The sequence below is a fragment of the Battus philenor genome, unplaced genomic scaffold, assembly GCF_028537555.1.
Source record: "Battus philenor isolate CCGP_79_NKW_IND1 unplaced genomic scaffold, ilBatPhil1.0.hap1 SCAF_15, whole genome shotgun sequence".
NCBI classification, from domain to species: domain Eukaryota; kingdom Metazoa; phylum Arthropoda; class Insecta; order Lepidoptera; family Papilionidae; genus Battus; species Battus philenor.
The window spans coordinates 7,150,356-7,167,399 of NW_027181677.1; the positions used below are offsets into that span (position 1 = coordinate 7,150,356).

Below are 17,044 nucleotides of genomic sequence, written 5' to 3' on the forward strand. Positions count from 1 at the left end.
ACACTCGCGTCGTTTCGTCCTTCCCCCGCGACTCGATAGTGACTAGGGTGACCATGTATTGAAAAATAACTGGAAAGCACATACAAGAAAAATGTAAGATTACGAAGTTAAACAACATTAGTCCTCTGTGTTACTTTTGCGGTGTTGGTAGGTTGAACAAAGACATTAACTGTGTGTCGCCGGAAGTTGCTGTATACAGGCAGCGCAAGACCGGTCATCATGGCAATCTTTGGGAGAAATCTATGCGTTACAGTAGATGTCTATCGGCTTACATGATGGTGATGATGATTACTTTATATATATAAGTCAGGTGTGAACATACGGCACATTTTACTTTATTTCCTTATTATATATATCTATATATATATATATATATATATATATATATATATATATATAATATTATTATGTATTATTTCCTTCTTACATCCTTGATTCAATTTATTTACCGAAACATATCGCCCAATATTTTACAAGGATTTAAGCAAAATTTATATAAATACAAAATTTTAAATATTTTTTTGGAATATGAATTGTATGTTTTTACATTATGTGAGAATTTCCATTTCTTTATGTTTGCGAAAACAAATATAAAAGTATACATTAATGTATTAAAGGTAATTAAAAATTATGGAAGTTGTACATTGTAACTGTAAACAATTGTCACCCTATTAGCGAGAGAACGCACGCGGAGCGAGTGCGAGGCACTGACTGCCGACTGCGGACCGGCTACGGCTCCACAGCTAGTGTCAGTAAGGTCATACGATAGTGAACAGCTTCACGGCGTATTTGGTTGTCTTACGTCCGAAAAAAAAAATTGCTACACTTTTTTTGGCGGGTAATTTTCGCAATGTCAGCTACAGACGAACTCAGCGGCATTCTCTCAAGACGTCAGGAGATAAATGAAAAACTCGAAGAAGGTCTTGAGGTTAAACCTAAATATAAATTCGTAAATGTTTTTACGGAGTTTCACGAGTTTTCCAGGAAAGAAATAAAGCAATACGAGGATACTTTCAATAAGTAAGTACATTTTTATTATTTATCCGTTCTAATATCCTTAGTGCCTTATTTCTAATTATTTTTTTTCGAAGTTTTAACATTTACCCGCATCGTTCAATGTGTACGTTCAATTTCAACAAAAACGTTTTATTATATTTTATTTAGCATCTGTATCTCTGAATTTTCATATAAAAAAATTACCGTATTTAAAATCGTCTTTGTTAATTGTAATTCACGTTTGTCGGTATATCTTACATTATCACTTTATTCAACCCAAAGGTTATTGTATGATTTATTTTTAATATGAGTTTATTATACCGTTTAGTACAAACAAATTTTTTAGTTTTCCAAGAAAGAAAACGTGTAATTCTTATAATATAATAAATATAGTGAAAGCTCCGTTTACTTAATATTACCTAACACGAAATTAGTGTAACTTTAAGTAAAACAGCATTGTGTGGCGTCGTGGGAGACAAATATGAATAGGAATAGTGCTTTGCTCGCCCGGGAAAAATTTTATCTCGTTAAAACTTTCATTTAGCAAAATAATGAAATAACTAGTTTCACACGAAAGTATTGTCCATTTTTTGCAATTATATAATTAGTCCAATATTTATACATCTGCCTTGTTTTAAAAAAAGAAGTTTAATAAATCTGATTACTTAGAAAATAATTTAAGTTGTTTACATTTATATGCCCTACGAATATTCTTAACTAAACATTTCTGAACTTATACTTAAATAGGATTTATATCCCTAGTTATAAAGTATTGTAGCAATGATCCTCAAATAATATAGAACTACCCGAAGAACACAATCTTATAATAATAGGTTAAATTTTAAGTTTATAGTGATTAATAAATAACAGGTTGAATAACTGGCTAATGAAACTAAACAAAAAAAAAATAAGTTGTTTGTTGATTGCAAACTTAAATAATATAATAAACCTAACAATAACAATAACATCGACTCAATATCTAAGTATGTGCATCTGCTACAGAGTCATGAGAATTATTTGCTGTTTGGGAATAGCTTTTATACATTTTACTGTACATTACTCATGCAAACGCCATTATTAACGGGAAACTAGTCTTATATGTTACAGGTAATTTGTTAATTTTTAATTTATATTTAGACAAGCCCATATCGTTTTTACGTATTAATAGACAATGACTCAACGAACGGTTACCCCTGGGACTAATTTGATAATGTTATTAATTAATTAATTCCATTTCATTTCATATTACAATAAAGGACAGAAATTTGTCACCTTTAATGTAAATTTGCAATTCGTTATACCTATTTTAAATTTGTACATTAGTTAAAATTTCATATTTTTGTGCACATATTTTTTAATTATATTTTTTGGTAAACTTGGTTACAAAAACACCGTATAATATTTAAAATTTTTAGATCGTTTTAATTTTATATGTCACGTTTTAATTTTTTTTATTAAAGTAGTAAAACAATTAATTGTAATTAATTAATTGTTTAACGTGTGTTTAACTACTTATGAAATCCATTTGTGTTGTTTTTTTTTCGGTTATATTGTATATTTGATTACGTCTAGTAAGTTTCAAGAGGAAGCCAATGATATGCTGGAAAATTGATTGTAGTTCGTTTGGGAGGAAGTGCAATGTGCAGGCGAGATATCACGCGACAAAATCAATGCAACGACGAGTTCGGGATGAGTCATTGAACTATACGTAATAAGTTTAAATTTTTTTTCACAGTATATTTATTGAATTTCCACTTATTTGAAATTCTAATTCCGTGTGAACTGTTAGTCATGTTTGTTAGTAAGAACATAAAATATTTTTATATGACTTTACAAACATGGTCTGCTGAATCATTTGGTTTTCGCAATGAATCACGAACAAATTATTATATAAGTACATTTGTTCGTGGCTACCTATTGATACTTTAGTATTTAAATATGCGTATAGTCACCCATCTAGCCGTGGAGTTTAAGTTTTTATATTTCTTTAAAAGATCGAATCAGGAATAAGATACATAGAAGTAGGCAATATAGCCCAGCGGATTGACATGTTAATGTGGCAATGCTAATGTTATAAGATAAGCGCTGCGCAAGACAACAATGTGGACAGATGACATTGTTAAGGCCGTCGAAGGATGCAAGTCGCTTTCAACTGGTCCTATTGTAAATCAATTGGAAAGCCTATGTCCTTCAGTAGACGTCTCACGACTGAAATGATGATGACACTGAATTTAGTAATAAACTATAAAGGCTGTTTATATATTTTCTTATATTATTCTATGCATTTTAGACCGTGAGAAATGATAACAAGGTAAACTAGGTTAGACAATTTCTGAGAAGAAAAATTAACAATCTATTAAAAAAATTACGTTGCATGCTATAACTCGACTTTTAAGAATTCCATTGTATTATTTACATATTAACGAGAGGAATTATCAATTGATATTTTTAAACTGAAATAATTATTTCAAAATAAATTTAGAGATTTCCGTTGCAACTAATTGCTCATGATTTCAATAAACTACGATAAGAGTTCACTTACGAGTATACGATAATAGTTTCGTCGAATTTTTGTCAGTAATGTAATAAAAGTTTTATTTACCTTATGTCAGCGATAAGATTGCGTGTGAACGATATCACTTACGGTTAAGTACGCACCGAAGAATTTACACCTAAACATATACTACTGTTACAGCTTTGTTATAAGTCCCTTTCGTAATTTATTAATACATTATATATGCATATTGTAAAAATTAAATAATTGGACAATCCTATCAGGAATCGAAATAGCCTAGTGGACTGGTAGATTGAAGTAGAAGGGGGGGGGGGGGGGGCAAACACGCGTAGAACAGATGGGCACACGAGGTTTAAGGTTTTGGAGTGGAAACCACCAACTGGCAAGCCCAGGATAGGACGTCTACCCACAGCTTGGATAAACTAGCTCGCTAGTCATCAGAAGACTGGTTGCAAGTCTCCTTCTACTTGATATTCTACAACATAAATGATGATGTTGATTAAGGTCATTATAACTAAAGATGATTTTCCTATTTTTGATTTTTCATTTATTTAATATTTAATTTTTTATCCAAGTACTGACAGAATCGACCTTATACTGATAAAAAATTGTGAAAGTTAATGAATAAAAGACCTTATTTTAAAAATAATCAAGTTTCTTATTTAACATTAATGTGGTTTTATTACTATATTTTTCTTTTACATTTATTAAATTAACCGTACGTAATAAATGTCTTTTTAAAATACTTAAGTCGTCATTTATCTTTATTATGAACGCGTTTTCTACTCTATAATTTTTCTTTTGTTAAAAATACAGTACAATAAATAGAACGTCTGAAAAGCAAAATAAAATTTCAGTGTTCCACAAAAGATTTGACACGAACTTCGTCTTCGCTGCTCTACATAGGCTAGGAAATACGGGTCGACAACATAAATTCGCTGACATACATCATTTAACACATTGCTTAAATATTATTTATGAATTTAAAGCTGTTAAATTGAAAGCGACGTTACTAACCTACAAAGATCTCATTATCAAATGTACATAATTATTGGTTTATAGGTTTAAAATTTAAAGCGATGAGTACATTGTTAATTTATTGTTAATTGATGTCTGAAATAATAAAAAACGTATTGTTTATAAAGATAGAAAAAGCCTTTTTTAAAATTCTGATCCTTCTTCTTTTATGCTGATAGACGCCTACTGCAAGGATATGGATCCCCTAAAAATCTCCAAGATGACCGGTCCTGCAATGTTCACATCCAGCGACTTCCCACGATCTTATTATTTACTATGTCATCGATCGACCTAGTAGGAGATCTACCCACGCAAGGTCTACCGGCTCGTGTTCGCCACTTGAGGACATTTCAATACAACAATATTAAAATTTATAATTGTTTTTTATCTGTTCCTACAAATTTTGTACTTACTACCAGAAGTTATTGGCCAGTCACAATCCTATAGAAAAAAATTAATAATGTATCATATGGCAGTATCTTTAAAGTTTTTACACTTTGAAATATGTTACATTAAATTATTTTATCTGTCTTTTTTAGGCTATGTATTATCTGTATGAAATTTTGCTTATGAGACTAATAATGTTTGTTAATTGATTTAATGTTTAAACATTAGGGCAACGAATGTTGAAGACTTTGCGTTTAATTTGAACCGGCGAGTGTCCAATACAAGGTTTCCAGTTTAAACAAATTGATTTAATCAATGGACGGATGATCGATAATTGAGAGAATTCAGTCACACGCGACTCGGTCGCAAATTGCATGTGACGTAAATTATTCTAAGTATGGGTTGCCGCCTTCAATTTGCCTTCCGTTCGTTGAGCGGGCGACGCGTTGACCATGCTCTTATTTTAAGCGACCCCCTCGATCACAACGGAACTTCTACATTCATACGTACAGTCAAATGCAAACACGTTGAATCACATTTGTTATTTTGTTATATAAATCAGCGAACACTTATTTGTTTATTCATGACCTTTATTTTCCGAAATTGTATTAGCATTGTTAATTAAGAGGTGCTAATTTATCAGCAAATAAAAATACTTTGATCATCAATTTCATCCAAAGGACATCTATTGCTGGACATAGGTATGTCCCCCCTATATGTCCCTCCATACATTTCTAAATAGACCGATTGAAAGCGGCCATTCAGCGTCTTCCAACGATCTTAATAATTTGTCCACCTCGTGGGTGAAGATCCTACACTGCGTATGCCGATCCGTGGTCTCCGATTGAAGGCTGTATCGGCCTTCTGTTCTGCGCACTATGAGGTCTGTCAACTGCCATATCAACTTGCCAATCCGCATGGCTATGTTGGTGACTTTATTTCTTGTACGGATATTCTTATAAATTAAGCGAATATTAATTTTTGAAAGATTCTAAATTTTTTCTTTTAACTAGAAAGAGCCGAGATAAATATGATTTGATTATTTCATTCCGCCTATAAAGGTGAGGTAATCACTTTTATGAAGTCAGTATCAAAATATAAAATGATATCCTCCTTCTGTTTTCTTATTTTTTTTATAATATAACAATTTAACTTGATACGACTAAGAAAGTAATGACTGTGCGTACTTAGCGGCAGGAATAACCAATCCAACGGTGTTAATGTTACAACGAACTTTAAAGAAGAATATCTGTTTAATAGCTAGTGACTATTGAATATTCTTTTCTATCCATCAATGACGTTAATATTTCATCATCACGACATAAAAATATTTATTTCTTTATCATTATTATTTACATCAAAATATTACTACGTCCATTATCATAAATTAGTTGTGAGCCGTTGAACCAAAAGAGTCTCCAGTTGCGACCAGGGCCTGGAGGACGCGACTTTGATAGGCACCTCACTAGATCGTTCGGTGACATAGTCAAGATCGCAGAACGTCGCTGGATACTGGCAACATAAGACCGGTAATCGGGGCGTTCTTTGGGGAAGACCTATCTATGCCTTGTAGTGGGCGTCTATCAACTGTCATGATGATGATGAGTTGTCCTTTTAAAAAATTCTGAAAATTTTAGATTTAAAAATGTTTCATTATTATTTTAAGTACATGTCTGCATTAGACTCGCAGGTCTCTATTACTTGTAAATACTATGTCTTAGTTGCTTAAAACAATTTAGCGCGTCAATGTTTAATAGAATAGCAATGACATTTAAATACTTATTGAGGTCTATTTTGCAATCGCTATCTAGATGGGTTCCTACGCCTGTGTGTGTATATCTTATTCTAATTTGAAAGGCCTCGTGGGTTGTGCTTATTTAGCGAAATTTACCATCTTGCATAATAACACGTCGAACGTTAAGGCATGCTGCTAATTTGTCATTCAAACTCTTGTATTATAACAGACACTTAGATTTACGAACTCTAGAATTGTTATGTAAGAGAAACCTTTTTTCACCATTGTCTTTTAAATTGTTTTTTTTAGAAATAAATGGTTCAACTTAAGAAATGTTTTCTGTTCATATTACTTTTTTAATTAATTTGTTCCGCCACATGTATTTACAATTTTATTTACAACAAAAATAGCTGCTGGAACTTATTCTTTTCATAAACTATTCTAGATTATAGAAAGAAAAATAAAATAATCGATTGCTAAAAATAACGATTTAAATCTTTATCTATTAATTCTTATGATTAATATATATTCTTTAAAAACATTTTAATAATAGTTGTATTGAACAATACATAATTTACAATAAAATAAAAATCTTCGCATGAATGTTCACGTTATGGTAATTCGAAACGAATAATTAATTATTTAGTTTATATCAGGTGAAAGTAATGTCGAAAGTATCGAAAAATCATGTGGAATTTGAATAATATTATATCATATAGGATTACGAAACTGCTAATGCTTTCATGTATAATTTCTATGGGATTTCCCTTTTATAGATTATCAAATATTTCTTCAGAAAAACTATGTCAAATTGAGCTGTATATTTTCTACCAAATGAAACCAACAAGTAACAAAGCTATTTATAATTTTAATATGGTAGACTCATTATTAAAAAGCCAACTTAAAGTAAGCAATGAAATAGCATTGTAAATATTATATTACATTGTACTTTTAAATTAAATTTACTATTATTTTCATATGATCAGAACAGACTCATGTATTTGTACATAAATTCGTCAATAAGATCACAAATTACCCTTTATTTTACAAAATAAATTTTTATTTATTTCTTTTATGTTGTACGTGCGTATTTCTACATTAACTGGCCATGCAACCATATAAAATATGTGTCTATAGCCGCTCGTGTCTGTTAAACCGGCCTGAATATAATCTCCGTATAAAACTACTTTGCCGGAAGATATAATATGTTTGCCGGAAGTAGCTGATGCAAATTGAATTTGCATTTTATATGAACCAATCATATTTGATGTTGTGTTAAAATTAATATTTATAACTAAATATCGGTATGTTTGTATTATATAATCGAAAACAGTATCGTCAAATTTGTCACGGAATTGATTTTAAAATACATTTCTTTAACAACATAACATCATTATTGAACCTTTTTACTATATGATTATAGCGTAATATAAATTAATTGTGAGTGAAAATCACATGTATAAAGTTTTGTAGACACTTTATACATCACATGTATAAAGTGTCTACAAAACAATAAAAACATTTCCAATTTTTTAATGGTCATAATGACATTTGTATAACATTTGCTTAACATTATTAGTAATGAATATTAGATAAGCCTCAGATATTTAAAACGTGCTGAATAAAAGATGTATTGTATAATGGCAGCTTATTGTTATATTTAAAGCAACTTGACACAAATATGCAAATAAAATTGCCGCCCAAGTGAGTCACCACCTACGAGAGCCTCTTCTTTTGTCTTTGTTAGAAGCACCTTTTCCTATTTTAGAATTTTACGCTTCTTTTTTTCTTTTTGCTTATTATCCATCACGATACAGTATACTAATATGTATACATTGCTACTTTAATTTTAGATTACCTAAACGTTGTTTTCAATGCTTTTTCTCTGCCATTTAGAATAAAGATTTTTTATTATTATAATTAATATATTCATCCTTCTCATTACTCTTTCAGCAACTGATAGATCTTTTCAAAGCGGCCTGTATTTTCCAACGAGCTTAACAAGGTCTTTTTTTAAACGAACGTCCTAGGCTACGCTTGCCAGTCCCTGGTCTCCATTCCACAACCTTAAGGCCCCAGCGGCCATCTGTTCTACGCACTATGTGGCTTACCCACTGTCACGTTAACTTGCCATTTCGCTGTGCTCTATGACTTTCGTTCGTCGATACGAATCTCTACATGCCTGATTGGATCTTGTAGAGAAATTCCGTGCATTGTTGAGCAATTGTGGACTTATCAACGAGGCCCAAAGTGAGATCACGTCTCTTTGCCGTAAGACATCACTGGTAACACACAATGGTTGTAGATCTTCGTCTTTAGGCACAGAGCTATATTGCGTATCATATGTAAACATCCCAAAACTTCTCTTGTGTACGTTATTGGGTGTTTTATATTGTACATAGTATAATTGTGTAGGTTATTACATTACTATTTCTCACCTAGATACCGTTTTGTTATCTTTGTTTGTGCATTATATACCTATAATTTTTTCCATAATTATATTTATAATTTTAGGTCATCTATGTATTTTATACAATAATGGTGATGGTCATATTTATATATATATATATACACTTAACGTCAGGTTTTTCATTTCAAACGAATAAATACGCGGTAGTACCGCAGAAAACGGGACTATACGAATAACGAAAAAGTAATCCATAAAACCTATTTCAATTAATTGCTCAGCGACGGGTCAAAGGAGCAGAGATGCCATAGTTCATTCCACGATGTCAGTAGGGCGAGGCGGTTGCCATTTCATTATCACTGGCCTCAATTTATTGCTATTTTATAGACGTCAAGACATAAAATTGGATTTAGGTTAGACATTTGTAAAACAGAGCAATGTGTGACTTTTATTATCTATCAGCAGTAGAAAGTGAAAGTGAAACATGAGTGTAAACCAAAAATGGAATCTTGTAAGGAATGGATAGTAAAGTTAGTTTTTAATCTGTTGAAACAACTCTCACTGCAAAAGAAATCTGTTTTGCTATTCCGCATTTTTATTAGGATATACTTGATCAAACTTGTAGTTAAGCTAGAATACTAGCGATTCATGACCGTATGAAAATTATTCCACTCTTATTTTATTTTAGAATAATTTGTCCTTCTTTATAACTTCTCACAGTAATTATCTTATTATAACTTGTTTTATAAACACAGTTTTTCTTGGAGCTCTTCCTGTAGTCTTTTAATCCACTCCTCGAGATTGTCTTTGCACGTTCTATGAATACTTTTTTAATTGTAATCCAACGTATCATGTAAGTCAACTATTAGCTTTTCTTTGCAAGTCACCTAAAATCGGGGTAATTTAAGCATTAACGATCTAAAGTTAAAATCATTAACAATTAAGTATTTGAAAACACAACAAACTAAATTTTCAAATTCACAAAAAACAAATTTTTGAAACACTTTATATGTAGTATCATCTGTACCCATAACAGGTGAAAATAAATGATCGTGTAGATATAAACGCCGGTTAAAAAGAAATTGTCATATGAAAAAAAATAAGCTGAATTCTGTTGTTAAGTTGAACAACATTTATAAATGTAGTGTTTATAATATTTTCAAAGAACTGTTAGGAGTATCGGGATGATATGTAGAGCGATACGTGGAGATATATTTCAGCTATTTTCACCTTTTTGATTAATTTTAGTGTTATTAAATTTTGTAAATACATCTGATGACCACCGTTCAAGTGACCGACTTTAAACTTGACATCCACGTTTCGGCCTATAGACGCCCACTGCAAATCATAGGCCTCCTCTAAAGATATCTATAAGGGGGGTATACCATAACGGCCACACTTGGCGCTTGCGTAAGCCGCCTGGGTTGGCGATAGCAGTGTGTCATTATGGTATGCAGAAGGCTGCTGCCCATCATCTGGAACCTTGTTCGTGAGCTATGGCAATTCTGTATAATTGAGGCACAAAGTGTGAATTATATGGGTTGTATCCCGAGAATCGAATCCGCTGCTTACGATCTCAAGTATTAGTCCATCTCCACTGGGCTAACATGTTTTAGTGCATACTACCTTCCTTATAAACCAGTATTGAACAACAGACAACGGAACGCAAATTATCAAGTATAATCAAGTGCGACTAATATCATTTTGTTTATAAAATAAAAAGTACATAATTCTTTTTAAGGCATTATTGCGTAGGAGGTGTTAACTGCATGCATAACATTTTTACGATAGACTTAAGAATCCATTTGTAACGTGAGTTCTAAATCACATTCGGTTAACGTAACTATTTAATTGCAACTGTGTCTAGCGTGTAATTGTTTTTTAAAATTAAAACGCAGACCATAAAGCGGGTTTCTAGGTGATTGACAAAATGTTACAGAATCTTCTATTTTGTTTTAAATTGTTAATTTTCAAGTTAGAAGTCGGACTTTACCTTGACGTGCGCAGCGAAACAATGCGATTTGCTCACCATGCTTGCCATGCTGACTGGTGTTACATGTTTTTGCCAGCGAATGCACTTCAATAGCGGCTAGTTTGTCGTGACGTATCTTTTTGAAAAGGATGTTGACACCGCACTAAGTATAGTTTTACTTTGGATTACAATAGCGCCATTTTGTTGTGTAAAGTTACTCCAAAAAGGATGCGATAATATTGTTTGCAGCATTTCTGTCGATCAAAGATATCAAAGCAGCAGAAAAGTTATGTTAAAAAGCTTATGCCTAAAGCAAAATCGTGTAAATACTAGGATTATTTTATATTAACAAAAATTCTTAGGACCAGAGACCAGAGGAATATTTACTTAATTTATTTTTAGTTAAAGAAGTTTAAGAGGCGGCTTCGATGAATTTACTATAATGTTACCGAAGTGGCTGTACCGCGCATTAGGTATGCGCATGCGCGCGTCGATACAGAGAAGCTGTAAACGCTAACGGTGGTATACAGGTGATTGATTAGAGGCATAAAAACTTGAAAGGTTAAAATGTATAGCTTATTTGACAGCGAAAATTCTGCCGGTCAATTTTATATGTAATAATCCGAATTTTAAAAAGGTAATAATCCTAATTTCTAACTTTTTCGTTACGCTCTTTATTATTTCTGAAACCATTGATTAACAGGGTGTACCATAAACTAATTTACAACAAAACTATACATTCACTCCTTTAAAGCTTTAATGCCTATAATTAAATATTCTGTTTATATGAAGATGCAAAACAGCGGCTCCGATAGCATTGTAATAAACAAATTATTAAATGAAATTATTTTTGGTATTACTGCCTGCATACTAACAGGTTTAGTTTGTCGCCTAACTCGCCTTAGTGCTTTTAGAAAAGTGTTTTCAACATTATGCCAACACTTCAAATTTGCATTCAAATATCCGGTCTCTAAATATGATTAACGATTAAAGGTGCATTTAAATAATAAAATAGCGGTTTTGTATTTCGGATAAAATTTACGAATTATTAACGTGTTATGCATATTTAAAATTATTCTTAAAAGTAAACATAAAATTTCATGTAAATGAGCCAACCGCACGGTCAAGGATGTTTCCTTGTTCGATGAAAATCCGCGTAATTATGTGCATATTTAACAGACTTAGTGATTATGTTAATAATCAGTTTTTGTTTAATAGTGAGATTCTAGACTGAATATGATCGTAATAAAATATCCATTAGCAATGATGCCACTGTGAGAGCTTGGCGAAAGTACGTTGCATTTAAATACATGTAAGATTTGCATTCGCAGTACAGAGACACTTTCTTTATGAAACTAAATAGCTTCTTACGTAACGGTCCAACTCACCTCTAATCGAAGAGTTTATGGGCCCCATGTTGACCTTATACTGTATCATTTAGGTGGGTACATTAAAAGTCCAAGCACATACAGCCGCAGTTACTTGTACCACTTCCCATATAAGGTGCACTGTGTATGTCAAAAATATATTCAAGCAAATTTTTTCATTATTCTCCTATTAGACAATGTCGTATGTTATAATAGGCATCGAGCTATGCACTATTACAATCTTATTTTTAATTTGAATTTTCTTTTACTTAAGTAACAAACAGTCAAATTAATTTATGAAAACATTATAGGAGTTGCAGGAAGTTGTTTGAAGTTATCGCTTACTGTTGTTTAGTTTTAAATCAAGGTTAGTTCTTCCGCTTATATTCACGCATATAACAATGTTAGATCTTCATAAATGTTATCAACATTTAACCATTATCAATTTTTATTAAACTATTATAAGCGAGTGTATTATTATATTAACACTTGATATGTATTCTGAAACGTTGCCTCTCACTTCTTCAACAAGCCGTGGAGAGGGCTATGCTCGGAATTTCTCTACCAAATCGAAGCAATAGTAAAAAGATCTGTAAACAACCAGAAATAACCGACATAGCCCAGCGAATTGGCAAGTTGAAGTGGCATGATACGCAGAACTGAAAATCTTCGAAAAAACTTGGAAATCGAATTGAAAAAACCTTTGTCCATAGGTGAACGGTCTACAGCTGAAATAATAATGATAACGATTGTGTGTTGTTAGCTCTTCTCATATCAGAGACGCTCCGAAACCATGTAGTAGCATTAGGAAGCTCAATCTAATTCTAAATTCTATGAAATTGGAGTCCTCTAGCATTCTTCTCTCGATGTACTTAGGTAATAAATAAGTGTCCCTCGATGAATAACAATGTAAGCAAATTAATGTTATTCATATTTCCGAAAGACAAAAAAAAGTTTTAGGCGAAAAAAGATTTTTATATATCATACCTACATCAGTGGATATCGTAGTCAAAACACTGGACGTTAATTAAAAAAAGAAGTGTTTTATTCTTTTATATTAATAAAAACTAGTATTTAAATATACTGATAAAACACATGGATTTTATTGTTTACAAGCTCATGCCATAACGTAGTTAATATGTAGTGAGTGGTCATAATTAACTTAAATACGTCACGTATTAACGGTCACGTAATTTTAATGTTTCCGGACGCTCATAGTACAAGCGTTTATTATGACTAAGAAAATATCTCGTCAACTATACGTGATATATTTCTTAAATCTTAAAGGTAGTAAGCTTTTTATCTATATAAACTAACTATAATAAAAACACTTAATTTCATTAACAGATTCGATGTAGGCCGCGATGGTTTCCTAGATTTGACGGAAGTGAAGCGAATGATGGAGCGTCTCGGCGCGCCTCAAACTCACTTGGGACTGAAGGCAATGATTACGGAAGTCGACGAAGACGGAGATAACAAAATCAGCTTCAGAGAATTTTTATTAATATACCGGTAAGTAAATATTAAATAATTTATTTTGTGCTCGACATGTAAACATGACTAATGACGATGAATATAAATCATGGTAAGGCGGTTGAAAGACGTTGGATGTAAGCCGCTTTCAATCAGTCGTTGGTCGCAGTTGACGTCCCATAGCTGACATATTCAATAATGATGATGAAACGCTTACTATATTGTGCTAGACGTATCATGTTCTAAAAACGAAATAATATTTTTTATTTAATATTTAATGATAAGTGGCAGGATGAGATTCTACATATCGGAATGATATATTTTCGTTTCGATCAGAGTGACTTGAGAGTTGACTTTTTTATAAAAAATATGACTGGTCAATTACGGTTTTCCATTATACGATATTTAGAATTACAAAAAACTTGTAATAGAATCATTTGTTTACATAAAAACTTAACAAAAAACTTTTACTTGTATATTTATTGTTGTAGCATTATATAAACAAAAGCTAATATAGGTAATAGGTATATTTTTATCGTAAATAGAAATAAGACGATGAACATCCGACCGCAATTTTTTTCTAATTAAAGCAGTAGAAACCGTTTCCTCCTACATCTTTAGAACATAAACATCTAATTGCCCTTCCCTTTAATGTGTATTGCGTGACGCTAGGCAATTTATTGATCTTAACACGTGATTTCTTTAGGTATAAATATGATTTTGTTTATAGTGTATTTTTATACTGTCATTGAATCTATTTAAATACATTAGATCATAAATGAGGAGAAACAGAACAAAACATGATAATTCAACTATGTTTAACTTTTCACAAAAGGTCAAAAACCGGTAACTACTTTGTCTTTGTGAAATTAAAATGTATCTTACTGAATGAATAACTGTAAAATTTCATTAAATATGTGTTTAATTATTTCAAATTGTAAAAAAAATAAAAAGATATTTAAGCGTATATCTACAAAACTGTTTGGAAATATCATGTCAACTTTCAACCTCCGTACCAGAAATGTATGAAATTTGGCATCTTTTACGATTTTCTTTATTAATATTTTAAAACATGGAAATATCATCATTTGCACCAAACTTTTAACTTCCGAGGCTATTTACTAAAAGAATAAGCACGATTTGAAAGACACACGTGTAAAGGGCAGCGTAATTTTAGGGTAGTATATCGAATATTTTCACACCTCAAATATAAAATAGTAACCTGAAATTTTAAGGTCATTCATTGCCATGTTACCTGGTATTTACAACATGGTAGTATAATAAAGATCGAACACTCTATCAAGTATAGGCTAAGACATTATGGAGATCTGTCCTACGGCTGATGATGACGAATGGTGTTTATGCGAATTTTTAAACTAATGTAAAAATCTGTCGATTACAGGAAAGCGAGGTTAGGAGAACTGGAGATGGATTCCGGTTTAGAGGCGTTAGCGCGACTTACAGAAATCAATGTCGACCAAGTGGGAGTAAATGGGGCCAAAAATTTCTTCGAAGCCAAAATAGAAGAGTTAGCGAAGAAAAATAAATTTCATGATGAAATCATACAGGAACAAGAAGAAAAGCGTCGTGAGGCTGAAGAAAAAGCACTACGAAGACAGAGGTTTAAAGAAAAGACTGCTATTTTTCAACACTAATCATATAAGTGGTTTTTGATTTATCTAGTCTGTAAGCTGTTACCATATGGCTTTACATAAATCTATCTAAGAAACATTATGCTGTAAAAGGGTATATGATTAAAATACAAAATTTTGTTAATAATATACACAACATTATGTAACTAGTTTATAATTATTTTAGGAAAACTTTTCTATGTGGCATCATCATTCTATGCATGTATTTATGTTCTGTTCTTAGTTGTTTTTTTATATAGACAATGAACAATGAGGAATTTCAATATAAATTTATTAACGATATATAATAATAAATCAATCACACAACTTAATTCGAATACAGTGTTTATGGCGTACCATTAACACTAGATTTTGTTTATTTTGATTAAAATTTTTTAAAACCTAACAGTATAATTTTAATGCCTGTATTGTAGTTGGTTATTATTTTAGACACTCTAGTTGTTATACTTGATATCTTGCAGTAAAATAACTATATATTCATATATGAGAAAATAATTTTAATATAACTTGTAGCATGTTTAACACAAAGTAAAAGCTGAATATTATATATTAATAATCAATTTTGTCATACAGTTTTTGTATTTATCTAACAGTTTAGGATTAGGTAATACTAAAATTCTAGATCCTTTTTAAAGCCGTTAATAAAAATAAAAACAAAAACAAGGAACACATACAATTAACATATTTACATTATTTGAACCAGTTTAAGCATTGTTATGCATGGCAAAAACTTTTTCTATTTGTTGTTAAAAAATAATTTTAAGGATTATTTGTAGTCAAATACCATTATGAATTAACAAGAATTGTAACAACTGATTTACATTACAATAAGATTTGGTACCTACTGAGTCTGCATGCTTCATTTTCAACCACATCTTCACTTTCCATTAGGAGAGTTGGTGGTCAAATGTGGACAAATAAGCGTTGAAATATGTAGCATGTTAAACATGTTACAGATATTTTATTTTAGTTAAATGTGATGTGAACTTTGTTAAGTAGTTAAAAGATATATAAATAAAGTTTGCATGGAAACATTTTTTATTGTTTATTTGATCTACAGTATATACAGTATATTTACAAAGTTATATCTAATAGATTCAGGCGTTACTTTGCGGAAGTCCATCCTAAGAAAGAAAAGGACTAATATACAGCTACTTCCGCTTTTTATATAGCAGTAGTCTCTTACTTATATATATATTACAAACTTATTTTAAATTAAATCTTCATAATCTTTTATCACACTGTTTTGCTGTTCTATAATATCACTTACGAATTTGGTGTTTTTAAATCAATTTTTTGTAAATTTGCCAATTTCTCTATGAGTGATACATTCTGAAACAATATATTTTGTAATATAATTATTTACATACACACCAATGCAGTGACAAGTTTGACAAAAAAATGTAGGAAACTATGTTATTCAAAACATATACCTTTAAGAAAAGTTTACTTGTCTCTATTATTCAGATCAAACCCACAAAGATGGTTTTCAGATACTGGAAATAATCCTTTTCTAAATATTA

At 31.2% G+C, this 17,044-nt stretch overlaps 1 protein-coding gene across 1 annotated transcript; it reads left to right on the forward strand.

Annotated features, from left to right (window-relative positions):
• The first annotated feature begins 717 nt into the window (after nt 1-717).
• Nucleotides 718-16,557, forward strand: Swip-1 (EF-hand domain-containing protein D2 homolog Swip-1). Its single transcript, XM_068761594.1, has 3 exons — nt 718-1,020; nt 13,744-13,908; nt 15,272-16,557. Exons 1-3 carry the CDS (start codon nt 851-853, stop codon nt 15,522-15,524), a joined length of 588 nt encoding a protein of 195 aa, XP_068617695.1. The 5' UTR covers nt 718-850; the 3' UTR covers nt 15,525-16,557.
• The last annotated feature ends 487 nt before the right edge of the window (nt 16,558-17,044 follow it).